The 27,650-nt window shown below is 43.7% G+C and overlaps 1 protein-coding gene across 1 annotated transcript in view; it reads right to left on the bottom strand.

The window, feature by feature from the left end:
* The window catches only part of Jazf1 (JAZF zinc finger 1), a 315,105-nt gene that overhangs the window by 126,465 nt on the left and 160,990 nt on the right, over positions 1-27,650 (bottom strand). The window contains exon 2 of the mRNA XM_059257860.1: positions 11,402-11,474. Coding sequence (XP_059113843.1) covers positions 11,402-11,474 — 73 coding nt within the window. The remainder of the gene's footprint in view (positions 1-11,401; positions 11,475-27,650) is intronic.

Raw genomic sequence — 27,650 nt, forward strand, 5'->3', positions numbered from 1 at the left:
GTGGATGGACTAGAGTGCAATTCCCAACACCCATGCAAAAAGCCAGCTGTGGTGGCGTGGTGTTCTCCCTCCAGCTCACTGTCTGGGCAGCCAGTCTAGCACAATCCATGAGCCCCAGGTCCCATGAGACAGCCGATCTCAACAAAGAAGATGGATGGCTTCTTTGGAACAGTACCTAAGTTCGACCTCTGGCCTCTGTATGTAACCACTCCCCTACATACAAATGTGTGTCAGGACCCAGACTTGCTCACTGGAAAACTGGGACATCTCCAGGACTCAGGAGTTAGAACCTCTATTTGGGATATGGCATCCAGTGCCTTTCCATCATGAGTTTATGAAGCTAAGCACAGCATTTTCAAAATATCTATACCAGTCAAACAGCATGTAGTTTTAGATGCCATGCATATATTTCTATCATAGTATAAATGTAGCCAAAGTCTCCAAATATTTCTGTCTCATTCACGTGAAATTCTGGAAGCTATTAACTCAGTGCCTAAGCTTTCTCATTTGAGACTTGGTTAAGAAACATATGTGTCATTATATCACAAATTTGTCATTTTTACTATTTTGACAACTGTATTTTATGAATTGGTTTTCTTTGTAATCCTATATATTTTAGTTCATGGATTTAAAAACATTATTTTGGGAAGCAGTCCAGGCATATATTCTTTTTAACAGCTTGCTAAAGGGGTCCATCTCTGTAGATGGCTGGCTAACAGGTCCTGCTTCCTCAGATGTAAAAGGAGCTAAGTGTTGTGACACACTGCCAGGACCGATGGCACAGCCAGCACACTGAGTGCCACCCGCTCCTGAGAACACTGGGACACGGACATACTCCTCTTTAGGATGCACCTCTTCCCTTAGACACCACCACTTCAGTACAACACACAAGGAGGTGAACTGAGTGCCGCTTCATGGCTCTCTAGCCTCTTCTTCTGAGTGGCCTCGTGTGTTGTCTGGAGTGACATGTCTATGTGGAGAGCCGTTCTTTCGTGTCCCAGAATTCTATAGCTGGAAACCACCTGTGTTCAGGCCAGTGGTGAGTAATTCCAGGGAAGAGCCTGCACTGTGGCTGAGGACAGGAAGGACTCACAGGGACAGGGAACTGACTCAGCTGTACTGCTTCTGAGCCAGTGACCAAGGTCTTGGCCATGATGGAGGAAATGAGAGCAAGCTATTTAGAAGCTAGGCCACGGAACTGATCTAAAGCTTGCCTGTGAAAGGCCCTTCAAAGGCAGGGCCAGGCTGTAGGCTCAGCATAATGAACCTCAATGTGAGAAAATTAAGTAATGTTTCAAACCGAGTCCCAAATCAACAGTCTCAGCAATATGAGCGCACTCTGCAAACGGGAATGTACTGGAGCTACAGAGGGAAGATTCATGGTCTTCTTAATTAACTCCGAGGTGCCGCACATAAGGGGAAAACGATAAATCAAGTAGATTACTGCCAGCAATCTGAATTTCCAAATGAAATAAGAGAGGTATAGTACCTTGAGTCATTTTGTAAATGTGTATGGTGGGGGCGGGGAGGATCGCCAAGGTCATCTCTTAGGCTGTAATTTGCCACTCAGTGATTTAGTTTTATGCAGCATGCCAAGTATTTGCCATACACTCAGGTGTGAAACAGCAGGAAGCAAAGATGAGTGAAACACAAAATGGGAGGGAAACAGAATTCACACACATGCACACAGATACACCCCCCCACACACACACACAAACAAAAAAACCCTGATTGCTATTTCTGCCTTTATCTAAAAAAAAAAAAAAACCACACTGCATACCCACCATGCAACAGCATTCTAAGAGCGGAGGATGTAGTTGTGCTGAGTCAGAATACAGAAAGCCCCTGACCCTGTGAGGCTCACAAGTTAGAAGGGGAAGCAGGGACTCAACACACCATCAAATAAGCCGTGGGATTTCAGGCAGAAAGAAGCACTATGGAAAATGACCAAGAAGAATGAGGTCTCAGGGCTGGTGGGCAGGAAAGTCAGGGATGGCCTGCAGTGGAGGGACATCCACCCAGATGCAGAAAGGAAGGAAGGAGCAGCCTGGGTGACACTCTGTGGTCAAAGACTGTCCCAGCAGAGGGGCCAGTGAGGACCATGGCCTGTGAGCATGGGACAGAAGGTGGAGAGAGGTGAGCCTAGAGGAGCGGGAGGAGTCCTGATCCCAGAGGCCCTTTGCAGTGCTAAGGAGTTCTGTCTTAATTCTAAGTATGGCAAGTCAGAGAGAGAAACAACCTGGCGTAGGTTCTACTTAGGCATAAATACACGCAAAGAAATGCTGGCTAGCCTAGCAAACGATGATTAATTCCCATTGTGGCTTTATTAGTGGTAAAGGGCACAAAAATCACACTACCAAGCCTGGCATGGACCTAAATACCCAACAATCAATGGTAGAAAGGTAGACTAAACATTACATATTCATATATCAGAATTTAACTTAAAATGCATTGGATATATCTATACTGACCTGGAAGGATGTTAAAGAAACACTAAAGAGAAATGTATACCTGTGTGCTCTATGTATGCCTCTTCCTTTCCTCAGCCACACCTCAGGCTCTTCCTGGGAGCATCTTGCCTACAGACAGGTCTGCACATAGGGAGAATACTGATAAAACTAAATCACCACATGGTATGACATTTACTTACTTGGTGTGGTAAGTTTGGTAGAAGACTGAAAGAAAAGCTATTGTTCTAAAATTATATTGTATACAATTTAAACTTTTACAATATTTAGTGGTCATAGTGAATGATATCGATGCTATGATTTTTCAGAAAAGAAACTTGACCAAGGGCATAAATAATTTCTGCAGGTTAGGGACTCTTCATAAAATAGATTGCAATGTGTCTGGGTGAGCAGAATTATCAAGGCCAGAGCAGAGAGAGAAAGGGCCTAAACAGAGGGCAAAACACACCAGCTTCTATGCCTGCGGCTGACAGATGGACTGACAGATGGACTCTCTGACAGCTCTTCTGATGGCAAGGGGAGGCAGCAGGGAGAAGGGCAGAGGGAGGAGCTTAGGAATTCTCAGCCAACCCAAAACAGCAGGTTACAAGCAGGAAAGAGCGGCAGGATACTCAGACAAAGTGGATACAAATGTTACACAGGGAAAGTCTGAGGAGTTGAAAAACGGGCTGACGGAAAGAAATAGAAGATGGCTTTGTGGAGTCGAGAAAACTTGGTGTTTCTAGACTAATGGGCAGGCAGACACCACTGAACGATACTGTCAAGTGACCATTTTGGAGGGGAAGCGATATAAAGGGTTGGCATTGGGTTAGTGCAGCCTGCCTAGAATGTTTCAGTGGCCACAGAAGTTAGGCAGCCAGAAATGAGAATTTAAAGAAACTGGGACAGAGGGGTCAAGGAGTCCTCTTCAGGTGACAACTAAGTTCATGGAATGCAATGAATACAGCCAGGGAAGGAAACCGCAAGAGACCAGTACAGAGAAACCTAGAATTCTGGGGACAGAGCTCAGGGAAAAACTCACTATTTGCATGACAAAGAGGTAGCAGCAACCAGTCAGAAGCAGTTAACAGCTGAAGAAAGACAAAGGATTTATTATTTATGTCAGGGTCTCAGTAGCCAGGCTGGTCACAAACTTGCTACTGTCAAAGGGGTGGAAAAAGGGGTTTTCAAAACCAAAGTGGCATTACCACTGTAAGCAGGGTACAGTCTGAAGAAAGATGCCATATTTACCCATAAGAAAAAGACTGAAGTAGGGAAGAATTCTTAGGATAGGGATCTTATAATATACGTATGTGACATGACCCAAAGGCACCAAGGAGAAGGGGTCTGAAGTCTCAGAAAGACGGATGTGGTGTGCTGGCCATGGCACAGCTTTGAAGAAAGCAGGAGGATGAAAAGAACATGGAGGAAAGATCCAGGTGAATTAGGAAGTGAAAGGGGGGCATTCAGACCAAAGGCTGAAATGGCCTCTGCTCAGCTAGTTAGCTGGGAGCATAAACTGATGAGGGGTGGGGAGTTCATTTGGGGATTCCCAGCATACTGGGAAACGTTAGAAACTAAGCTGTGTTCAACTGAGTAAGTTTCACTAGAAAGGAAAAGACTGTAGGAACAATGGGGACGGTACAGCTGAGGCTGGAGAGCCTATGTTTGCCATGGGGCGACTCGCAGTGCTTTTCTGGAGCGAGTCCCAGGAGCTGCAGGGTAGAGAGATACACATGGGTTTTATCTGAGGCCAAGGATTGAACACAGTGAGGGACAAGCTCTTGGGGACAAGGGAATGCATCTAAATGGTAGATTCAGAGCAGCTACCCAGCAGTCATCCTGATTGTAGAGGTATATCAAGGCAGGAAGGGCTGAGCTACTAGAATTCTGAGACCAATGTAGCTCCAGGGAGGCCACACAAAGGAGCAGCATGGGAGAATATCAATGGGGAAACTGTTTAGGAGAGAGTCCTGGAAATGGCAAGGAAACCAAGAGAAAAATCCATGCTTATTTCTAGATGGTTTTTAGAATCAGTGAACTGTTTTGAAAAGAAAAAAAAATCTAATCTCAAGAAAAATACTAAAAATAAGAAAAAAAGTCACATAGCTTAGAACTGGACTCAAAGATGTGTAAAATGAGTCAGAAATACTGAAGAGTAAACACAAGAGAGACCAAAACTAAACTGGCTGAAACAAGGTAGGTGTGTGAGCAGCCTGTTGAGAGCGCTGACAGCCGCAGGGATGGATGAGCCGTCCGCTCTGGGGGCCAGAGGCCCGGACCTAGCGTGGTATCATCTACAAAGCTTTGCCGACTCTCCTTTCCCACAGCGTGTTTCCTGCCAGCAATATAACCTTTTTTTTTTTTTTGGAGTAAGCCAAAACACCAGAGAGGGCTCTTTTCAGCTTCCCAGTGTCCCACAAGAATATATGGTCCTTGCACCGCGCAGTGACCAGGCCAGGCTGGGAGAGAGACACTGCAAGGACAATCTGGCAAGCAGCCACCTCAACTTTGTTGCAATGGACGTCCATAAAACATGGGCTAAGAAAATGGTAGCTCAATGTCTGGCATTTGAAACCTAACAGCATGTAACATGTTTATGGCATGCATTAGGCCACAGAATGAATTCAGTCTGGGGCTGGGGCACATAGCAGACTTCAGATCTGGCACACAAAGGAGGGAGCTAGGGAAGCAAGGTTTGTATTGCAATAAACATGACTGTTCTTAGAAGACCATAAACAGGTGGTTTTATGAAGAAAAAAAATCTGCGCTCTTAGATTTAAAAATCAAATGCTTCAGTTGTGTTTGTATAAACAAGAGAGGGCTAGTGCAAGCTTTGCTAATTACAGCATGTTCTACGAGGCTCTGAATGATTATAACCTGGCAAAAATGAGGTCAACTGAAAAAGCAAGAGCGAGAGGTGGGAGGATTAGGAGAGGTTTTGGAGTGAGAAGAAAGGGGGCAAAAAGGAAGAAAGCTTTCATTAAACAGTTTACATTCTAGTAGAAGGAGAAATCAAAACAAAGAATCCAGACTCATTTGATTTTTATTCAAAACAAGCTCTTAGTCAGCGTATTTTTACTCTGAACCCTTGAACACACGGTGACAGGGCTTTCAAGTCCGCTCATCCAAGCACCATTTAGACCTCTCCGACAGGGCCTCTGCTGAGGTCTGTCCCCCTCATCTCAGGGAAAGCTGTACATCTAGTGGTTTCTTAGTGTACATCAGAGGCTGTGATGCTGGATATTACCATGGAGACTGCTGGGGTTTCCTTTAGCACCTAGTTCAACTTTAGGCTGATCAATCTCAACTCATACAGATTTTATATTTGCTTAGGTCAAATTTGTAGAAGCCCAACTATATCTGAAGACCATCTAGCTCAGTCTGTCTCCTCTGAGGGTCTTATAGGATCTTGATTTCAAGCACTATTGCTCCTAGAACAAAGTATTTATTTAGAATCTGAGACCCTTCTGTTATCAGTAACACGATTATAGAGTGCTACCATGTTTTCATGCTGATCAGGCTGGGATATACCAAGGTCTTTCTTCCATTCCCACCCCTGTAGGGGCTGCTTATCCTGATCATGTGCAGTGTATTTCCAGGCTCATGGAGGACCCTGTGGTTGTTTAAACGAGAATGTCCTACATAGGTTCAGATGTTTGATATTTGGTCTCTTGTTGGTGATGCTTTTTTGGGTAGGTTTAGAAAGTGTGACCTTGCTGGAGGGGATGTGTGTCACTGAGGGCAGGCTATGAGGTTCCAAAGCCACGCATCACTCCCACTTCTCTCTCTCTCTCTCTCTCTCTCTCTCTCTCTCTCTCTCTCTCTCTCTCTCTCTCTCTCTCTGTCTGCTTTGTGTTTTCAGTGAAGATATGAGCCCTCAACTTCTTGTTCCAACTGCCATGGCTGCTGCCTTTTGCCTCTGCTCTACCGTCTGGAACTGTAAGCCCAAATGAACTCTCTCTTCTGGAAGTTGCCTTTGTCATGGTGGGCATTACGGCAACAGTTGGAGAGGAACTAACTAATACATACCCTCGTGCAGATTGCTAGAACATCTGTAGCAGCCCCCTTGTTTCCAGTCAGCTTCTACCCCAGTCATACACAAACGTCCACATATACAAACGTGTGTACACACAGGAATCCCAGCACCCATAGCTCTAACTTTAGTTCTGATGTTTGGCTTTCCAGCCCTGAGGAGTGGCTCTGCTGTACTCAGGCTTCATCTTTCCCACTACGGTAAGGATACCTTCCTAAGTGCGAGATGGTGGTGCTGACCTCTCGAGCTGTCCTTCTCTCAGGGACCAGTCTTGGACTACCTACTGTCTAGAGCCTGAAAACCATTATCTCATATAAGTTCTCTAGCTACGGGGAGAAGGCAATTCGTGATAGCTATTGCTTAGTACATTTTTATGTTGTAAGTTGGATGAATGCTGAGTCCAAGCATACAATTTTAATTTTTCCCCAAAGATTCTTCTATGAACATGGGCAGTTTTTACAGAAGAATTCTTACAGTTTTCAGAATCATTTATTCACTTACTTATTATTCACAAGAGAATTTGTACATTCTTTCAGTAAAAATCGCTGAGGGCCAACAATGGGCTCAGCATCGTTGTGGAGGCTGGGCAATGAGAATGTCCCTGCATTCATGAAGCTTATTCCGTGGTGTAAATTATTCCGGCCTCCTCCACAGCAGCACTCTCTCTGCTACCATCTCCTTCCCTGGTGCCTTGATAAGGGAAAGGACAAGGTCTTTTGTTTACGGAGCATCACTTATGTCATGCGTGCTGACATTGGTTTTATGTGACTCAGTCATCTCAATACAGCACTGGAGGAATTACTCGAGGTGAGGGAAACAGGCAGGGGTGTGCCATCTGCCAGACAGCTCATGAACAGCAAACAGGACTCTAAGATGAACAGCCTGACTCTGTATCATGTCTAAATGAGAGAAAGGGAAGAAATACCTCATGAGGAAAACACTGGGCACAGAAATTAGAAGGTGATTGAGTGAGCATGTTTGGGCACAATTTTGTCTTCTTTTCTCTAGCTGATCATGAGGAAAAAGGCAGTTCTGCATTTTGAATTAGAAAAAAAAGAACAGAAAGCCATTCTGTATAAAACCTCCTTCCTTGGGGAAGCTGAGGAGGGAGGTGGAAGTGATATGTATCTTAGCAATTTCAAATGATGTTTTCAGAACACTAGTCCCATTAGGTGCCTCAAGTAAAAGTAACCAAGAACCCCATCAGAATTGTATCATCCCTTTTAGAGCCTGAAAATAGATATCAAGCATAGAGGAAGAGGATATGATATGCCCTGCTGTGCAGAAAACTTTGAATTGAGATAGGGAATGATTTGCAGCCATCTGGCCTTGAACTTGTGATCCTCCTGCCTCAGCTTCCCAATTGCTGGGGTCACAGGTGTGCAACACCATATCCAGCATATCTATTTCACTAAACTCAAGCTCCCCAGCATTAAAGCCTAGAGTATCCTCCTATGAGTAAACAGCCATGTGGGAGGGCTCTTGAATCACTCTTGAAATTAATGTTCTAGGAAAAACTGTGATTCAACTTTCAGAGTGAACATTAAAACAAATTCCAATCATTCTTAGAGGTCAGTCTACAGCTCACTGCACCAAGCAGAGCAGGGAGGGGTCTTACAAGGAGAGTCAGGGCTGTAATAGAGTTAGATACTAACTTTGTCTTCAGCAGCAGATGAAGAGAATGAAGGCCAAGACAGCACTAATTCGCAGTCATACATGATGACTCTGCATCTTAGACCAAACACTGTGTGTAATGAGAATTAAATGCATCTGGAAATTCCAACTTATGTTATCTTCTTTCAACTTATGTTACCTTAATAAAAATATTCTGGAGAGAACACAGAATAATTAACAACCTTGCCCATGTATTACATTATATCTTTAATGCTATCTCCAACACCTATTTCTGGAGAGTCACAAGTGATTAAAAAGTTACCTTATAGCCAGGAGTGGTGGTGCACACCTTTAATCCCAGCACTCCGGAGGCAGAGACAAGCACATCCCTGTGAATTCAAGGCCAGCCTGGTCTACACAGTAAGTTCCAGGACAGTCAGAACTATACAGTGAGACTCTGTCTTGAAAAAGCCCCAAAGTTACCTTGTTTCCTTAAGGCAGCAACCTGAACTGCTCAGGCAATAACCTGAAGAAATATCCAGGGGCAGCACATGCTCTTCAGGAAGCACTTGGTGGAGGTTCATCTGTTTTCCTTAGCAGCTCATCCATCCCAACCTCTTGGGTGTCTTGGGTGACTAATGGTGGAGGATGGTTGCCCGTGTTCTTTCTGCCCCTTTCCTAATGGCTGCAGAGCCACAGTATCCATCCCCACTGTAGTTGTTAGGTTGGGATCTACTTCTTCCAATCAACCCTGCTCCAACTTTGTGCTGGAGCAGTATCTTGTGAAGGAATTCACGGACACCTCACGTACAGGTTTTAGTCTCCATTGTTCTCTCCGAGCAAGCTGCTGACATGCAGCTATACTGAGTGTGGTAACTGCTCTGTATTATTTTATGTCTTTGTCCCCTCTGACCAGGTGTCCTATCATGTGTATGCAACATTATTCTTCCTGTTTTCCTCTTTTCTTCATTGAGTACTTAACTCTCTGATATCCCAATAAATCTGGCTACACAACAGTTAGATTCCAGAGCCCACTGCTCACGTTTGACCCCAAGTCCCCCCAGGGTACTATCATCTGTCTTTTAAAAATTACATTTATATACTTGTTTATTCATTTATTCGTGCGTGTGCGTGTGTGTGTGCATGCGCACGCGCGCCATGTTGCACGTGTGGAGATCAGAGAACAACTTGAAGAGTCAGTCTTCTTCTACCATCTGGACCCTGGGGATTGAACTCAGGTCATCAGGCTTGGCGGCAAGCACCTTTGCCTGCTAGCCCCTATTTATCTTTTTCTTTCTCGTTTTCTTATGCATGTACTGTAAGGTTTTCCAAGGCCTACATGACACATTGCAGCAGGTTGAATGCAAAATCCCAAAGCTAGGTAGTTCCTACGAAGCAGTCCATTAGCTAGAACCACTTTCAAGGTAATTAAGGATATTTCCTTCTGCCTTTAAAGGTCTATTGTGCTTACCACATTATGTTAAATGGGCAGAACAATTTAAAATAGGCTAAGCAAAGAATAGGTTTTTATATAATTACTGCTTCTCTTTAAAACAGTACAGAAGGGAAACTATACTAGGAATCATAACTCTCTGCTGCAGTGTTATTGCGAAGGGGGTTGAATAACAAGATCCCATTTCAAAAACAAAACAAAGCCAGACACAAACAAACAAAAATGGAAGCCAGAAACAAAACAACAAAAACAAAGAAAGAAGAGTACGGTTTTCTGTCACAGTCGGGGTTCTGCTATCAAGTGGGCATTTCTCCAACCTTAGAGCCCTCTTCCTCCATCAGAAGTGGCTTTGTCTAAATGCTGGCACTAGGCTTCTCTTCTCTCCTCCAGGCCCCTCTGCTTTGCATTACAGCCAGGTTTTCAGCTCTCAATGGTCTGAAACTCTTTTTTGTCCCCCCGCCCCAGGTTTTTATTTACTCCCAACAAACAAACAGTGGGCGTGCCTACCACACGAGGAGTGCTAAGTCCCCAACACAGCATATCCCCCCAAAAGGGTCTTTTGTTCAGCACTGATAACCTGGCAAGCTTACATATACTTTCTTCATAGCAAGGTCACTAGTAAGCTTGCTAGTCTGCTAGAGATGTCTGCTCCTTTAGACTAGATCTGTCAACATCAGTAGGCTATCTAGTAGAGTTCCATGAACATATAACTAAACATTTTTCAGCTCTCTCACTAAGTATTGGAAATAGCACAGAATCTGTGAAAAACTCAGATATCTTTATGTAATCTGATGCAATTGTTAAGGTATTCTAACAACATATGTCAAAAATATGGGTGATGAAAGACTAGAGACATCTTATGCTACTCCTTGGAAAGTCTGATGAACAGGAAATCAAAAAACGATATTGCTTTGAAAACATGCTTCATTACAAGTACTTGAAGCTGAACACAGGTGACTAACTCACAGCTACGTCTGGGCAGGAACTAACTATGTTTCCTAAAATGACACCAAAATAAGAGTGCAGCTAATTCACTGGCAGAGTTCCGCTCCAGACCCTGGTCCACATTCTGGCACCTAGAGACCGAAAAAGATCTTTGCCTTATGGGAAAGGGGCAGCCAATAGAAATACCTCCACTGAATTATGGGCAGAGAGTTCTCACTCTCATTAAAAACTAATTTCGCTCTTACTCTCTCTACTTTGCTTTGAGAGTGTGTGTTTTCTTAACCCAAAGGTGACTCCAAGTTCTTGCCCCCAAATTACTGTCTCCTTAATTATTTGAGTTGGTGGAAACACTAAGTCTTCTTTTAGGTTTGATATTCAAGCACAAAACAGTTCTTTAAAGTTAGGCTCAGAATCAATTTAAGTGAAAACTCATGTTCCTCTACACATATTGGGCAGCTGCTGACAGTGTTTCCACTAAAAGATGAGCTGCTACAAAATGACTTTCTAAAATTCAATGATTTCAATTTGTTAGAGTCCAATATATTCTGATATTACAACTGTGTTTTGAATTCATAAAAAAGTACCTTTTCACCCCAAGATTTAAAAGGTTCACTCAAACATAAATCCACTAATCTCTCACACTGCCCCAGGAAGTCAAATGAGCATGTTCTAACTCTGCATACAAAATACTTCCAAAATGAGCTTGTAAATCAGCCGTGTTTTCAGACACATGCACAGGGGGCTACAATCTGTATCCTTCAACAGAGAAACAAGAAATCTCCACATAGAGGTTGCTTTAAAATGATCAAATCCGCACGTTTTTAAACTGAAAGCATTTACTGGTAAAAAGATACATCTAACCAGCAAGGCAGCAGCAAACAGCAGCTGTCCTTCTGGATGGCTTACCTATTAATGTAACTGAGGGCAACATAGGTCGGCTGCTGCAGTTCTTGCTTTTCTAAAACACGTGGATCTGTATCTGCAATAAAACACAATTACGATTTTTTTAGGATTTTTTTTTTTACATCAGAATATATGAGGCTCCCTAACATAAAGTAACAGAGAGAAAAGGACTGATTTAGAATAGGGAAACTCAGTTCACAAAGCATAAATGATTTGTTCATTCATTCATAAAAACAAGATATTACATTGCTTTTCAAGAAATTCCAAACATCAACAGTGATAAAACGCCCATCTGTCACACAAGCTCTTGCACAACCCCCTCATAAAGACTGGCTTTGCTTGCATACAGTTACAATGCTGGCATGGTTTTCGTGTTTCATCGGCCTAAGAAAGCAAGCCTCTGTTAATTATGCTCAATTATACTGGAACAAATTAGTTTACATTGTAAAGCTCCATCCATTTGAAAATCTATGGAGTATTGTTTTTGCTCACTGAACACTTCTGAGTCCAGATTCATATTCTGGAGTGCTCTCCTCCTTTTTGAATGTGCAATGAATTGATTACAGCTTTTCTAGACTCTTAATCAGAAGTCCTCTTAGTACTTCGGAGTCAACAGGCAGCAAATTCACCAGGGACTCCCCGCAAAGAGGCAGAGTGCCACACCACAGCAGCACAGAATGCCACACCACAGCAGCACAGAATGCCACACCACAGCAGCACAGAATGCCACACCACAGCAGCACAGAATGCCACACCATAGCAGCACAGAATGCCACACCACAGAAGCACCGCACAATGGCGCTTCTCTAGTGTGGGCCAGTAACGAATGTCCTCCTCACAACCAGAAGCATAGTCTCAAGCTTCACATGGGGGAAATCACTTCCTAAATAGATGTAAAAGAATAATCATATAACAAAATATGGGGCAGGGGAGTCACTGTGTATTGCTTTCATGAAGAAAGGTTAAAGCATCTCACACTAATTTCTTTTCATTAGAACCTCATCCATACCATCATCACATGATTAGAAGTCTCTCAGCTGCACTCGGCAGGAACTCCTCTGATGTTATGACAGGCGTGTTTCAAGCACCTCTGCATGTGGTGGATGTGAGATACACTAACTCCAATGTGCATTACCAGGTGATAGAGGAAGGAAGGGAACACAGGTGGCAAAACCAATCAGACTGACATTGCTTTTGACCCTCAGACTCTACGCCTGGGCAGTAGAGCTAGCTTTATTCATTACTTTCTTCATTCATAAGAGTCTCACGTTCTCACTATCGTTTTTCCTGTGCCAAGAATTCCAGGGAACCCTATTCAGGAATCTTCCTTCCTTGGTCTCTGTCACTGTAAGCCCTTGAAAGCTGAATCAGGAACAAGGGACAAAGAATCTCTGAAAGGCTCCAAGCCCCATCTCAGGGTTTTGGCAGAGCAGATGAGACCAGATCCATAAGTCACATTTCCTCCCCCTTTCCCTCCACTTCCTTACGCAGCTGCGGCTGCAGCCTGGTCACTGGTTTAGGGACAAGCTCAGCAACTGTCAAGGTACAAAGAAGGCACTTCTTAAGGGACATGATTTGCTTTTCTCTTTCTGTCTTTCCTTCCCCCCAGCCCCAAGACAGGGTTTCTGTGTAGCCCTGGCTGTTCTGGAACTTGCTTTGTAGACCAGGCTAGTCTTGAACTCACAGAGATCCACCTGCCTCTGCCTCCCGAGTGCTGGATTAAAGGCATGAAGGGGACATGGCTTTCAAACATAACCCTTAGCACTTATCCAAGTCTGCTGTAATCTCCACACGTCTTCACTTTTCTGTGCAGAACGTGCTTGCTGGAGGGGAGCGCACAGAACCGTATTTCAGAGGGAAAATGTCTACATAAACAGCCACTGGCATGCTGGACAGGCCATGGGTGCAAATGGTTACTGATGTGCCAAAGTAACAGATGAGACTGGAGACAGAAATTGTGAAAATAAGAAAAGGAAGTTAGAAAAACGAGCAAAAGCAAAAAAACCCAGTGGAAGGTTTCCCAGTCCCCACACAACAATTCAAATTTGCCATAGGTGTGGATGGGGGAGCCGTGCTTTTGTGATGTATTGTTACAGAGTTATTTTTAACTAAATGAGCACTACTATGAACTTACAATTTGTATATCAAGGGGGTTAATGCCATCTTTCATTTTCTCTTTGTTCTTGTGCCCAGCTTCCTATCAGTTTTCCTACAAATCGTCCTCTAATCATCCCTGTTATTATACTGTGTACTTTCTAAAGTTATTTTAAATGCTGCTTTCCCAAGTTATCCTGATTTTTATTTTTCTCGTGTGTGTGTGTGTGTGTGTGCAGGTATATACATTTCTATTATACTTTTCTACTTCAAGCTTGTAAAAATTTGGATCTTGGAGTTTCCCTCAAGGCTTGTGTGTTGAAGGTGTGGTCTCCAGTCAGTCTGTGGTACAGTTAGAAGGTGCTGAAATCTTTTGGAGGTGGAGTCTAGAGAAAGGCAGTTAGGTCACTAGGGATGATGTCCTCTTTCCCTAGCTGTGTAGCCAGCATGAGGAGAGCACATCCCAATCAGCTACTCGTTCCCAGTATGAGATTCTGCTCTAACAGGCTGCAAAGCACGTGACCTATCAACCACAGGTTGAAATTCTAGAACCGTGAGCCATGACTAAGTTTTCTTGAGCCTCTTGACTGTTTTGCCACAGTAATGGAAATTAGACTACCACAGGAGACGGTCTAGTATCACTCTGAAGGAGGAGAGTCAAGTATCTTCTATAGCATGCTACAGCTCCGATGCTCACCGGAAATGCTGTTGCTGTTGACACTCACACAAACTGCATGGCAGTCTAGTTTGACAGAGCATCAACCATGTTCAACACTCTGTTTGCAAAGCAAGATTCGGAAATTCTATTTTATTTTCCTTCAACATACTCTATAACCTACGTTTGACATGTCTACATTGCCTCAAGTTATAAGTTGGAGGCAGACTTCTGGAAGCTTCTAAATGTCACCTTCCCTGAAACAAAACAACCACTGGAAGTTCCTTAAGCATGAAGCACCCCTTGCCCCTTTATCTAGAATGCAGACTCTAGTAAGCAATAAGACATCAGAACATTCTGGACAAACACCCCAAAACCTCAACCTTCTTTTTAGATTAAATGATTCTTTAAAATAACCTTAATTAGAACAAACATCCACCAAAGCTTTGTTATCTTGAAAATGATGTACTTGGTGCAAGTCAGGAGAGACTGAAATAAGGCTACTGGAGAGACCACATCAACTGCTGGTCCCAAATAAGCCTGGGTCCCATCACTGGCTTGCTGGCTGTCGTGTGGGGATTATGACTTGTCATTTTATAGATTTTAATCATGCTGTTAAGCATTTCACATTCAGTAAAAGTATAATAGCTGCTTTCATTATTTCCCCCTCTCTGACAGCAACATAACTTTCTGGTACTCAACACTGTGCAAGGAAAGGACTCCAGAGGCAGACTGGCTCTGTGAAGTAGGATGCTTCCCCAGCTGTCAGATGTCATGTCTCCTCCACAGGCTATGAAGGAAAAGGAACATCATCACTGGGTACCACTAGATTGTGCGGAGTTCAAATAAAAAGAAAAGCTTCCTTATACTATGCACCATGCTATTCAGAAATGGGTTTGCACGTGGTAAACTACTACAATAAGTAATGTAAAAAGAGACCCAACGGCCATCTAACATCATCTCCAAGGTAGTTCTCTGGCTTATTTGTTCATAGTGCCAATAAAATGAGGAAGGGAAATGTTGGATGCAGCTTCTCAGAGATATAATTCACTTCAAAGTGCTCTGTAGATAAAACACTTGAATTTTTCAAATTCATATGAATTTGAAACAGCTTTGCTGCCTCTCAAGCAAAACTAAGCAAATGTCGCTGGTGACCTGTAGGTTTGGGAGCCACTGTGAACAGGGGATGTGCTTTTGGTCTGTGTTGGGGATGGGGGATGGGGGGGGTAAAAGGAAGTGTGTGGGAGGGCCGGAGGTTGCAGCAGTAGAAGACCTTAGAGAGTCAGGTACCCACCCAGCCAGATGGGTGATTTTGAGGAGCTGGCCTGGAACCTTCACTTTTCTTGGTAATCATTCAGTGATTCTGATACTAAGTAAAGGGTGCAGCCAGCTTCCATCCTTCCCCTCAGCTGTTAAACTTGCAAAGACAGATAGCAGTCTGTCCAGCACACTCTCTCGCAGCATTCTGGGTAGGGCTTGTCCAACCCTCCCTTTGCTCTCAGACCTCCCGCTAGCACCATGATAACATCCGGGAAGACTTGGCATATCTCGACTCTTCCCATTGCTGCTGCACTTGCTCTCCAGTGCCCAAGAAATACACACAGGGGCAGACAGCTGATTAATCCCACGACGAGAATACTGAAGACTTTGAGTTAAACATAGGAGACCCATCAAGCACATTTGTTTCCTTTACCATTCAGGATCCCAGGAAAATGATGTGGTTGGTAGAAAAAAAAAACCCACCAAGGGGAGTAAACAGGAGACAGAAATAGGAGACAAGTTATTTCAAACAGTGTTTTGGGACATAACACAAGAATATGAGAACATAAAGAGGCTCAGCTAAAGTTACAATCTCCAGAGCCTATAGTGGGGACACACGAGCCAGGTGCTGAGCCTTGCAGAAGCCCGAGAGACCCTGAGCTCAAAGGTGCCAGCTATAGCATGGAGAAAGTTCAGAGCTTAAAACAGAACTCTTTGAGAGGTGACGAAGACAACTACAGGTCACCAAGTGCCTATGATGGAGGAACAGAGGACAGGGGACAGCAAGGCTAGAAACAGGATTGCAGAACACTGGCAATCAGTCAGGACTCTTTCTGATTCCACTGAGCAGGTGTGGAGGAAGGAGAGCCCAGATGTTGACATCTGGTGATTCCCTAATTAAATGATCGGCCTGCAGTTACATCCATAGCCAACAAGCTCCACCTGTGCCTCCAGCCCAGGCTTCTACCAGCTTTTCACCACTGTGGTGCGAAGGCTGAGCCAGTGACACTCAGGGAATGATGACTGAGCACCGCAGGCAGTCTGGACCTGAGTGAAAGTCACCAGCACAAACACAAGGAAAGGGCTGAAGAGAGGGAAGAGCAAGGGCGGGAGAGAAGAGAGGGGCAGGAATGTGGAATGGCTGCACAGAGCACGGAAGCATGCGCATCTCTGTGACAAGCTTCCTTAAATAAAGCTGGCACCATCAGGGCTAGAAGCAGAAGCTCCGGGTTCTGAGTCTTCCTGAGCCAGGATTCCAATCACCAGCAGGTGAAGTCAGTTCGCTGCTCCCACCCAGTTGTAACGCTGAACTCCACACAGACTTTATAGCCATCTTACAAGCCCAGTATGTTTTTGTTGCAACTTTTACTCCATTTTTAAGACTAAATTTGTTGAACCAACAATTTACAAAGACTGACTTTTAAAATTCATTGCTGGTTTACTTCAGATGCTGAAATAAATATTTCTTGTTGGCACTGGACTTTAAAAAACAGTATGAGTGTATGTAACCAGCCTTTGAGTGGATCAACTTTTCCTTAGTTTATAGACACGTCATTTGAAACTTTTCCCAGGCCATAATTTCCATTACAGGAAAGTTAGTGCAAATTATACTGAGACTTTTGCCTTCCCCAATTCACAGTGAAGTCCAGATGCGGCTGAGTGTTGCTGTAAACTTTATGAGCTTAATATCTAAGAGTCAGGGATTCTGTGCAACACAATAACAGCATCTCTGAAAAAGCATTCGTGTTCCCAGGTGGAGCCCGAGTTTTCTTGCAAGTCAATGACTAAACATGACTGAACTGAGAACTCTCTAGACAGTGCTCAGGAAGCTGACTTATGCACAGCCACTGCAGCTACAACATGCCCTGTGACTAGCATGGCCAGAGGCTTAACGTTCTGCTGTTCTGCTTCCTGGTTCTTTATCAATCCTTCAGGTCCTGTAGTCACCCACGAAGATCGTAACTAGTTAGGAAACTTGGTCCTAGAAGTCAAATCTAAGCCAAAGGCTCAGTCAACAATTGGTGTCCACCATGATGGAGGTTCAGTATCTGGATGAGCAACAGGACTCAGCTCAGCATCAGCTCAGGAAGCTCCAGATCAGACGGGCCAGCACAGACAAGGTGTGAGCTACTGTGTCCCCACACAGACAGAGGGAGCAAGAACACATGGCAGCCCGAGACAAAAGGAGACAGGACGAGGCGAGAGGGAGGGCTCACGTGGGAAGGGTTTACTGATGGAGCCCATAGTGAGTCATTCACAGGGGAGGGTGGGAAGCTGGTGTGGCTCCTAGTTCAAGGCAGCAGGCAGTGAGGTGAAATCTGCCGGCACTGCAGAAGGACAGTAGGGTTAACCAGACAATAATTATAGATTTTTCAAATAGAGATACTTGAGGGGGTGGTTCTGAACTGTGGGCAATCCTCTGCAAAGGCAATGTCTAGAGACCCTGGAGGAGTGTGCTAATGGATCCTGCTGGATATCCTATCCTGCCCATAATCAGATAACCTCACTACAACAAAACCCACCTGACCTCAAGTATCAGTACTAGGCTGAGAAACCTTGCCGGAGACCCATGTGATGGTTATGAAGAATAGAGCTACTATATGAAGATAATTTTGGGTTTTCCTATGGTCTAAATCAAGAGGCTAGAAGGCAGTCAGTGAGCAGTGACACAAGGCAGCTAGGACCTACATTTGAGGAGCCCTTCCTTTCTTTCTTTCTTTCTTTCTTTCTTTCTTTCTTTCTTTCTTTCTTTCTTTCTTTCTTTCTTTCTGTCTTCCCTCCTTCCTTTGTTCCTCTCTCTCTCTCTCTCTCTCTCTCTCTCTCTCTCTCTCTCTCTCTCTCTCTCTCTCTCTCTTTCTTTCTTGACAGGGTTTCTCTGTGTAGCTTTGGAGCCTTTCCTGGAACTAGCTCTGTACACCAGGCTGGCCTTGAACTCACAGAGATCCGCCTGCCTCTGCCTCCTGAATGCTGGGATTAAAGGCGTGCACCACTACCACCTGGCGAGCCCTTGCTTTCTTAGTGGAGTCAAAGAAATTGAATTTATTTCCTGAAAGACATCCTGAATTCTTGTCATGTGCTCCTTGCTTAGAGGAAATTCTAAGTCAGTAGCTCACAAGTGAGCAAGAAAGATGATTGCAATAGCCAGTTAACAATGGTCCAAGGCTGGGAAGATGGTGTGGTTGGTAAAGTGCTTGCCTGGCAAGCACAAAGACTAGTTAAATGCCCAGCACCCACATCAAAATGCTGGGTGTAACGGCAACTCTTGAAATCCTAGGGCTGAGGAAGCAGAGACAGGAAGAATCCTGGGGCTCAGGGGTCAGCCAGTCTAACTGGTGAGTGCCAGGACAATGACAGGCCGTCTCCAAGGAGGTGGCTGATGACCAAGGCTTACTGCTGTCCTCCACAGGCATGTACACATCACCTACCTATATACAAGCTGGTGTACGTACACACACACACACACACACACACACACACACACACACACACTACAAAAAGCCCCCAATGCTTCAAGAGAAACAAGCAAGTATACTAACTGCTTCAGAAAGGTGGCATAATTCTTTGTGAGGCTCAGGGCAACGTTTGGAAGCAGTTTCTAAGAGTCTGAACAGAGACTCGCTTGAGCAGGTGAGCAGGAGAAAGTAAATGGACTGGGAAAGAAGGTGGAGAGAGGCTTGTGTGAAAGGGGCATGAAGTGCAGAGCTAGCTTCCTCATGGAAGGGCAGAAGGACTCTCTGAGAGTCCGCCTTAACTTCACACACAGAGCAGAGCCACTGGGGGAATAAGCTAAGATGGTCCGTGCGTTAGAAAATAGTGAACAGAGGTAGGGACGATGAGGGAAACGGATACAAAAGACAAGATCTGGTGAAAGAAGAAACAGAAATACAGGATTTTTCTTATGTGGAGCGAGTGCCTTATTATCAACAATGAAGAACCCCAAACTGGGAAAAACATTTGATATCCAAGTGAGATCTGCTTCTCATGTGTGAAGGATGCTGTGCAGAACCAAAAAGTTGGTGCTTCCGAGAAGGGAGGGATAAAGGGCTCCTGATGCAGATAGGCACAGAGTGCTTAAGATCTCATCACACCACCACCCATTCCAAAAGGCAGCAGAGCCACAGCCTGCCCTCAAAACAGTGACACACAGTAACAAGCACACATTAAAGATGCTGTCATGAAACTTAGCCAACAGCTCAGCAGGGATAAGGAAAGGCCTGGGGCACACTGCATTTGGAACCAAGTGACTGGTACATTTCACAACTGAGGATAAAAGGCTGGGGTGGGGTGGGGTGGGGTGAGTCAAACTGGGGTCCCTAAATCAGTGTTTAGTGGACCTGGTATATGAATCTCCAAGGCTTACTAAGGGAATCATACTCTTGTTTCAATCTTTGTTCTTACTATATTTTTGTTGTGAGCCTAGCCTTTAAGAGCTGAGCCATCCCTCTAGCCCTGTTCTTACTTTTTGGCGTTAAGACAATGTGCCACTCTTCACAAATCTAGCTGCCTCTGCTTGGCATTAACTGTATAAGCCTTAGGATTCTTTTTTATTTCCAAAATATTGCTAAGAATAGTACTTCCAGCCCAGAATAGAAATGAGGAGTAAATCTCTAGTGTGAGACTTTTGAAATTAAGGCTTGCACTGTTGTAAATTGTCACTGTGATACTCAGCAGCATAATGATGCACAGAAAAAAAATAAAACTCATCATTCAAATGAGAGTTATCATGGGCTGCAAGATGCTGCTCAACAGACATTTCCCTCTTTTTTACATCATGATGCCCTGGAACATGGCTGCCTGGTAGAAGGACTACAATTCCCTGCATTCCTTGAAACACTGAGTCTACATTCTGGTTAATAAGATACAGGGCTTTAAAGAAGTCTCCTTAAAGGTATGTACTTTCTTTGTAGTAGTTTTCCTCTAGGGTGACTGGAAGAATGACTGTCACTCCTGAATCTACTCTAACGTGAGATAATCTTGTAAATGGAAGTCATCCTGGGTAAAGCAAAGCAGGAGTGTGTGTGGCAGGGCAGGTAAAGCCCCATCTTCCTCCTGGACTGACCACCTCCAGTGCTTCTGCAACCGAGAGAAAGACACCCTCTTTCACTTCAGACACTGCTACTCAATGGCTTCTCAATAAATGAAGCTAAATCAAATCTTCACACAAACAAACAATGAACGCAATACCCTAAACCATCAGAATGCTAGCTCAAAGATCTACTGAGAAACACGAACTCTTTTATGTCTTTGTTTTTCTGAATTAAAAAAAGACATTAGATTTTATCACACTAAACTTACAGAATAACAACCAAACCACACTAAAGTCACACCCACACTGCCACATCAGATGTGGCTAACTCCAGTGGGATGGTTAAGGAATGGGAGAAAAAAGAGAACATTATGTCAAATTATGGCTGCTGTGGTTGCTCAAGCCTTTTTCCAGTATTGGTTATTAGTGGGCAATAATGAAGCAAATTGCACATGCATATTGCTCCTGAGTTATCAACAATGCGATGAGCAGTAACCTTTGAAGCTGTCAGGATCTTTTCAGGCAGGCAATTAAAGTGAAAAATGAGAGTGTGCACAACTTCCATCACCCAACACTGCATGTACCAACACCACCTACTAACACTGACATCGGAGTGGGCTCAATCTGAATATTTATTAATGCAGATCTGTTCCCATTTGTTCTTCTTCCTTTCTTGTAACCCGAGCTACCCTCACCTGCCAAAAAAACCCGATTTTTTTTCTTTAAAGGTCAACTCTGACACTACGAATCACATTTATCTGAAACTTACATACACTGTGACATATTTCCTAGCTGCATTAAAATAAACTTTCTTTCCCTTTCCCCTTCAGGAAATAGAAGTTTAGTACAAGCTTGGATTCTAAAGGAGAAAGAAGTTGAGAATGAAGTAATCCCACCTAGAAAAGCACTAAATAACCAAGCTGAAAATAACCAAGGATATTGGAAGTTTATGGAAAGTCAGATATGTATATCAAGTACTGTGTACAGGTATTGAAAAACTCTCTTCAGCCAAAAAAGAAAAAAAAAAAACAACCCAGATCTCCAGCATACTAGAATCCTTGCAACAGATGTTGTCACCTATAAAACTCATACTAGAGAACCATGCAATCAAGTTTCAAAATTATAAAACAAAACCAAAAATGCATAAAGTTTTATGTTTTAAGTCAGTTTACAATTTTGTGTTGTGTGGCATCCATAGTTATTGAAGGTACATGTGGTCAATGGCCATAGGTTTGTCACACTTGCTGGGGAAGTGCTTCCATTTTAAGAAGATCACATTATCTTATAAAAACTAGTATAAAAACACTTGCTGTGGGCTGGAGAAAGGGCTCAGCGATTAAGAGCACTGCCTGCTCTTCCAGAGGACCTGGGTTCAATTCCCAGCACACATGCCACATGCCACATGGCAGCTCACAACTGTCTGTAACTCCAGTTCCAGCGGACCTGACACCCATTGCAAAACACCAATGCACATAAAATATATTAAAAAAGAAAGGAGAGTTAAAACACTTGCTTTTCTGCTAACATGTAGGAACTGTTTACTATATGAATGTCTCCTGATTTAAATACCTGTAAGAACTGCAGTGAAATGTCAGAGGTGCCCATGGAGGGAGCTGCCTGACAGACTGGACCTCCTAGACAAGGATGAGACTCCTGTGCAGAGTCTGAGGATCCTATCCTCAAGCTGTTTGGTCTTAGTTATTTCTATCCACCAAGTGCCTGGAGACCTGTGGTTCTCAACTAGAACTGCACATCAGCACCTCCTGGGTAACTCCAAAGACTCTGAGGGCCTGGCTCCCCTCCAAAGGTTCTGGTGTGAAACAAGAAGAGATAGTTACCACCAATGACTATGGAGGCTTGGAAATCAGAAAGTAGGAAACAGCTCAGTGGCAACCTGGGTTGATTTCTGGAACCCCAAAAAGGTGAAAAAAGGTGTCCTCTGATTTCCATATATATGCCCCCCAACACATATCATACTGACAGACAGACACACATCACACAGACACATACATATACAGACAAACACAGACAGATGGACACACATCACACACACACACACACACACACACACACACACACACACACACACACACACACACTTTAAAAAGGAAAAAAACAAAACCAAAAAAACCCCCAAATGATTGCTTGGAAAAGTTATCAAATGAAAGAATTTGAGTTTTTTCCCAAACCCAAAAGGCAGTTGTGAAACTAGAAACAAATGATTGAGCATGCTGCAAAAGTTTTTATAGATAACTCCAGTGTGTGGTGAAATCTTTTGTTTATGTGTGTTTGTGTGTATGCACGTGTGTGTGTGACGGCATGCAGAGGCCAGACGTCGATGGAGTTTTCTCTCTCTCCAGACGTCGATGGAGTTTTCTCTCTCTCGCCACCTTATTGTAAGTATTATTTTGGGATGGCACTTCTCACCAACCCTGGAGTTCCCCAGTTCAACCAGACTGGCTGGCTTGCAAGTCCCAGGGGTCCTCTTGGTCTTTGTCCCTTTACACTGGGACAGCAGGCCCTTGTCGACACTCAGCTTTTATGTTGGTCTCATATTTGCATAGCAAGCATTTCACTGACTGAGCCATTTTCCCATCCTCTAGTGAGACCTTTAAAATCCAGGCTTCACCTGAAGCTCTGGTTAGTTTTTCATCTCTTTCACTTAGCAATCATGTGATCCACTTATGTCTCCATGTATTTTTAAAAGTAATTCACAAACCTTGAATGGGAAGCAGTCTTCATGTATTCCGATGACTAGGAATTTGTTTTGGAGGCGGGTATCACTGACGTTCCTAAAACTAATAAAACTCCATCACTTGAATTTTGGGACTTGGGATTTTCTGTTAAGACTGATTCAGGTCAACGTGTTTTCCTTGTGCTGGTATTCTTCACTTCAGTAACCAGCCTGGTCATTATGTAGCAAGTTAGTTTTGCATTTTGGAAGCCTGTTTCATCTAGGATTTGGCAAACAACAACAACAACAATAACAACAACAAAACACTGCCTCTATTCTTCTAATCTCCCAGGAAAGCCAAAGAATTGTAACAAAACAAAACCAACCAGCCAAACATGCAAACAAAAAAAACAGCCACAGGAGAAAGAGCTGAACCTCTGGATTCAGGATTACACAATGGCTCTACCTCTGAGTCATTAGATAGACCTACAAGTGTGTATTGGTTACAGCTTGATGTGAGTAGCTCTGGCTGGCCTCTGATGGGATCACACACATGCTGTCTCTGTGCCCAGATTGGGGCCAGGAACACAGTGTTTAGGCTCAAGGGCCTCAGAGATGACACATGGTTTGGGATATGTGGCTCTGGGTTCTGGGCTGATTGCATCTATTCTACTTGCCAATGAGCAGGGACACATGCTGAGGAATCTCGACGATGGTATGAACTTGGGCATTGGGAAGTCCCTGGCCCTCTCACTTGTCTGGAACTTGGCAGATGGCCCCTGACTATCTTGGCTTCTGTAGAAGGACTAGGCAACTCTAGCCTTTCTGATACTTTTTAAAAAAATTTAAAGTTTTTCCCTGGGATAGGCAACATATTATGGAAGTTACTGGTTTGTTTTGATGCGTGCTAACTTCATGACTGGAGCAAGTTTCTCAGGCCAAGCTTTAATTTTCTGATACAGAAGTCAGTGACTCATAGCTTATGAAGTTGTTATGAGGTTGTTAAGGGAATTTAAGAGATAAGCTGTATACTGCACAGAGTACAAGAGCTGGAACATGGTAAATACCTAATAAACCTTAACTATTACTATTATTTCAGGCTGTTGGTGCTCACATTGAGGGATCACAGTTGTGAACAATCAATCACTCTAAGTGGCAGTAACAGCAGATGAAAGTATTCTTACCATCACTGGGTCCTCCCATGTACATACGGGTGAAGACAGAACCAATTGCTCTCCATAGGCAGTCCTCACAGCAGAAGAGCGCCTTTGGAAGAGCAGGGGAGACAGGTAGACCATGGGCTGTTTGTCGCCCTTTCCCAAAGGAAACACACTGATCAGAAAAGGCTCTACTTTAGGTCTCAAGTGTACTCATCTGACTCCGGAGAGGGTTGCTCTGCCACTTTGCTTCCCTCAAGCACAAACAACTTGAGTCAGGGCACTAAACCCTTTTCCAGTTGCTTTTGTTTTCTTGTAACAGGCTTTCACACAGCTCTGGCTGGCCCTGGACTTGCTATGTAGTCAAGGATGACAGTAAACTTTGACTCCTCCTTCTTCGACCTCCCAAACCCTGGGATTATGTGAGACCAAAGCAGGAATAAGAACAGTACATCTTACAAGTTAACGGGAAGCCAAAACGGGAACAATAGACTTTGTGGGTTGAGTTCTGTTTGCAGTTAAGACAATTAAGAATAAGTTCTTTTTGGGCCTGTTTGTTTGACCTGTCTGCACTGGCTGTGCTTGCTCACATGAGGGCAGGAGGTAGGCAGGCAGGAAGTGTATCAGGATATATGCTTGCTCCTGATTGGATCTGATGGGAAATACCACAACCATATGGTTTTGCCTTTTTAAGCCCTGCAGAACGTGACTTTTAACTATTTCCTGGGGACCCAGAGCTGGACCTGGCCAAAGTCCGTCATTCTGGCCAGAATTTAATTAAAGCTTGCTTCAAATTTGGCTCAAAATTGTGGAACTGGTTTTTTCTCTCCAGAATCTCAGAATTAACAATTCCACAGGCTTGTGTTCCCATGCCCAGCACAGCACTGAGTTCTATGTCACCACTCAGTATTAATGCTCTTAAATGAAACTGCCAAGTGGTTGTTCCTTTCCAGTTTGTAGAGGTGATCTTATCTCTTGCACAAATGAAAATGAATTCTTATAGCCAAATTAAAAGAAGCAGCAGATAACCATTACTATGTAAAAGCTGTTTTTCTTCCAGTATGGCTCAACATCACTTCACACATTTCAGAACACCCCGAGCATTCCCTAGGCATTCTTCTGCCTTGTGCATCAGTCCATTGAAAGGTTCTGGAATCAGAGGACAGGTGGCTTCGCTCCAGGCACAGAACTCCCTGTCTTTCTAGAAACACGCTGCTATGTTGCTGACTGTCAATGTCTCTGCAGGAAGGTGAACTGCTCTTGGGGCTGGCTGGCTTTGGTTTTATTGCCACAGTTTGGGAATGAGAAGTGCATCACATGACCAACAGAGTGGGAACTATACATCCGGGTAAGCCATGTATTTCCTTAAAATGGATAGAAAGGAACAGAGATCTATCCCACCCCCACACCTCTCCCCCACAAGGGCAGACATCATTGCCGTTTCCCCGCTGGGTTGGTTTTTCCACTAAAAAAGGTGCTTCTTGAAATTCTTAGGATGAGATCAAACATGAGACATATCAAGATCCATGACAAAGCTTAAAGATCCTGAGCATCCATGTCTCTTATCAAATTCCTCCTGCCAGTGAACAGCCTTCAACACCAGAGTGCCTAGTCCTGGCTCTACCTCTTTATAACTGGTTTTAGCAAGTTAATCGCCTTACCTGTGAAAGCGAGAGGTGACAAATACCATCTACTTCTCACAAGCTGGAGGCCAGCTACTCACATAAACAGCATTCCACTGTCAACTTTACAGCCCCACCTCTTGCTGCCAAGATAAGGAGGTCTTGAAGTTTTATCCTCCACTAGGAATAACCCATGCTGCCATGTGGTCACTTGTAAGACTTTCTGGCAAGTCATCTATGGAAAGAGAGAGCTTACCCTATATAAGATGCAGACCAGAAGTAATTAGATTTCATTTCCTTCCACATTTGTAGAGCTTATGTAGAACATGCACACACACCTGGAAAAGTGTTGACCTTCCTCAGAGACTTCAGACAACTTCCTGGCTAGCTTCAGCTGAGGTTATTCTTCTGACTCACAAGAAAAGTGCCATCAACTTATAAGCCAAGGCACATTTAGATGATTTTATCACACATTTAAACAAAATGTGAAGGTTCTGTATCATCTTGAGTAAAATGGACATTATTAAAGTGCTCACAAGACCTCAGTTCCTCAGTGAGGCTCACAGGACTTTGGGGATTTGGTAAACTTTACTATCAGTAGAATTCAGAAAACGGAAGGCAGAGATGCTAACAGATTTTCTAGGCTTTCTTAAGATGAGGTTTAACACTCTAGATATGGCCCCAACATTATATGATATTGAACATCTTGTATGTGTGAGGGCAGGTTGGTTTTTAAAAGGAAGGTAGAGATAGAATATGCTTTAAAAATGTCTACAAATCCTCTGCCAACACTGTCTCCTCCCTCAGCTCACCTACACCCAATGAGTTAATTCTATTTTTCAATATTTCAATGTAAACTACAACCAGATATACATTTTCTATTATAACTAGCACACTAATCTCCCAGATACAAATGTAAGTTTTAGAAAACATTATTTAATTTACTAACATGTAATATACCTTGATTAATAAATTTCACTTCTTAAAATATTAGGACAGTTCATTAAATTGATCTCATGATCTTCTAATAAGTCCTAATTGGATATGTTTAAGAATACAAATCTTGCTAAATTGGGAATCAATAACATCAAGTGTTAAGCCCTGCTTTATTATTTACATGATAACATTATCTTATGTAGAATACAGAATATTTACAATGTGGCTGCACCAACCCAACCCTCCAAGTATGTCTCTCAACTGTTTTCCCTTCAATGCCTACACCCCAGCGGCTCTTAATGTCTCTGTCTTCTGTAGACATCCTTCTTTCTCACTATACTTCCTGTTTACACCAGCCTGTTTGTTCTTCTCTGCCTTGTTCTGAACCCCATGCTCTGTCCTGGGATGCTCCTGTGGCTGGTTCTCCATTGGAGGCATCAGGATGGAAGGGCGGTATGGAAGGAGCGAGCAGGCGGTTTCTGTCCACCCCTCCCCACCAGGTGTGCTCTGGGATAGTGGCTGCTACTGTCTGCTTGGAGCCACAGCTATGGCAGTGACCCTTCTTTTCAGCTGCCATCCTCTCTAGGCTTTGGCCACAATGTCACTTCTGTTCCTTCAGCATCCTGCTCTTGCTTGGTCTTGGGTACCTCGGGCTCCTTTTGTCGCCCATGTGCCCATATTTAACTCTCTTCTGCTGCTGGATGACACACCTTTGTACCACATCTGCTTCACTGTCTGAAAGACATCACCTTCTTCTCTATGATCATCCCTAGATTCATCCTAGAAGGCCCACTGAAGAGGTTGCTTCTCTCCAGTGCATTCTACCAC

The sequence above is a fragment of the Peromyscus eremicus genome, chromosome 3 (genome assembly GCF_949786415.1).
Source record: "Peromyscus eremicus chromosome 3, PerEre_H2_v1, whole genome shotgun sequence".
Classification (NCBI taxonomy): Eukaryota; Metazoa; Chordata; class Mammalia; order Rodentia; family Cricetidae; genus Peromyscus; species Peromyscus eremicus.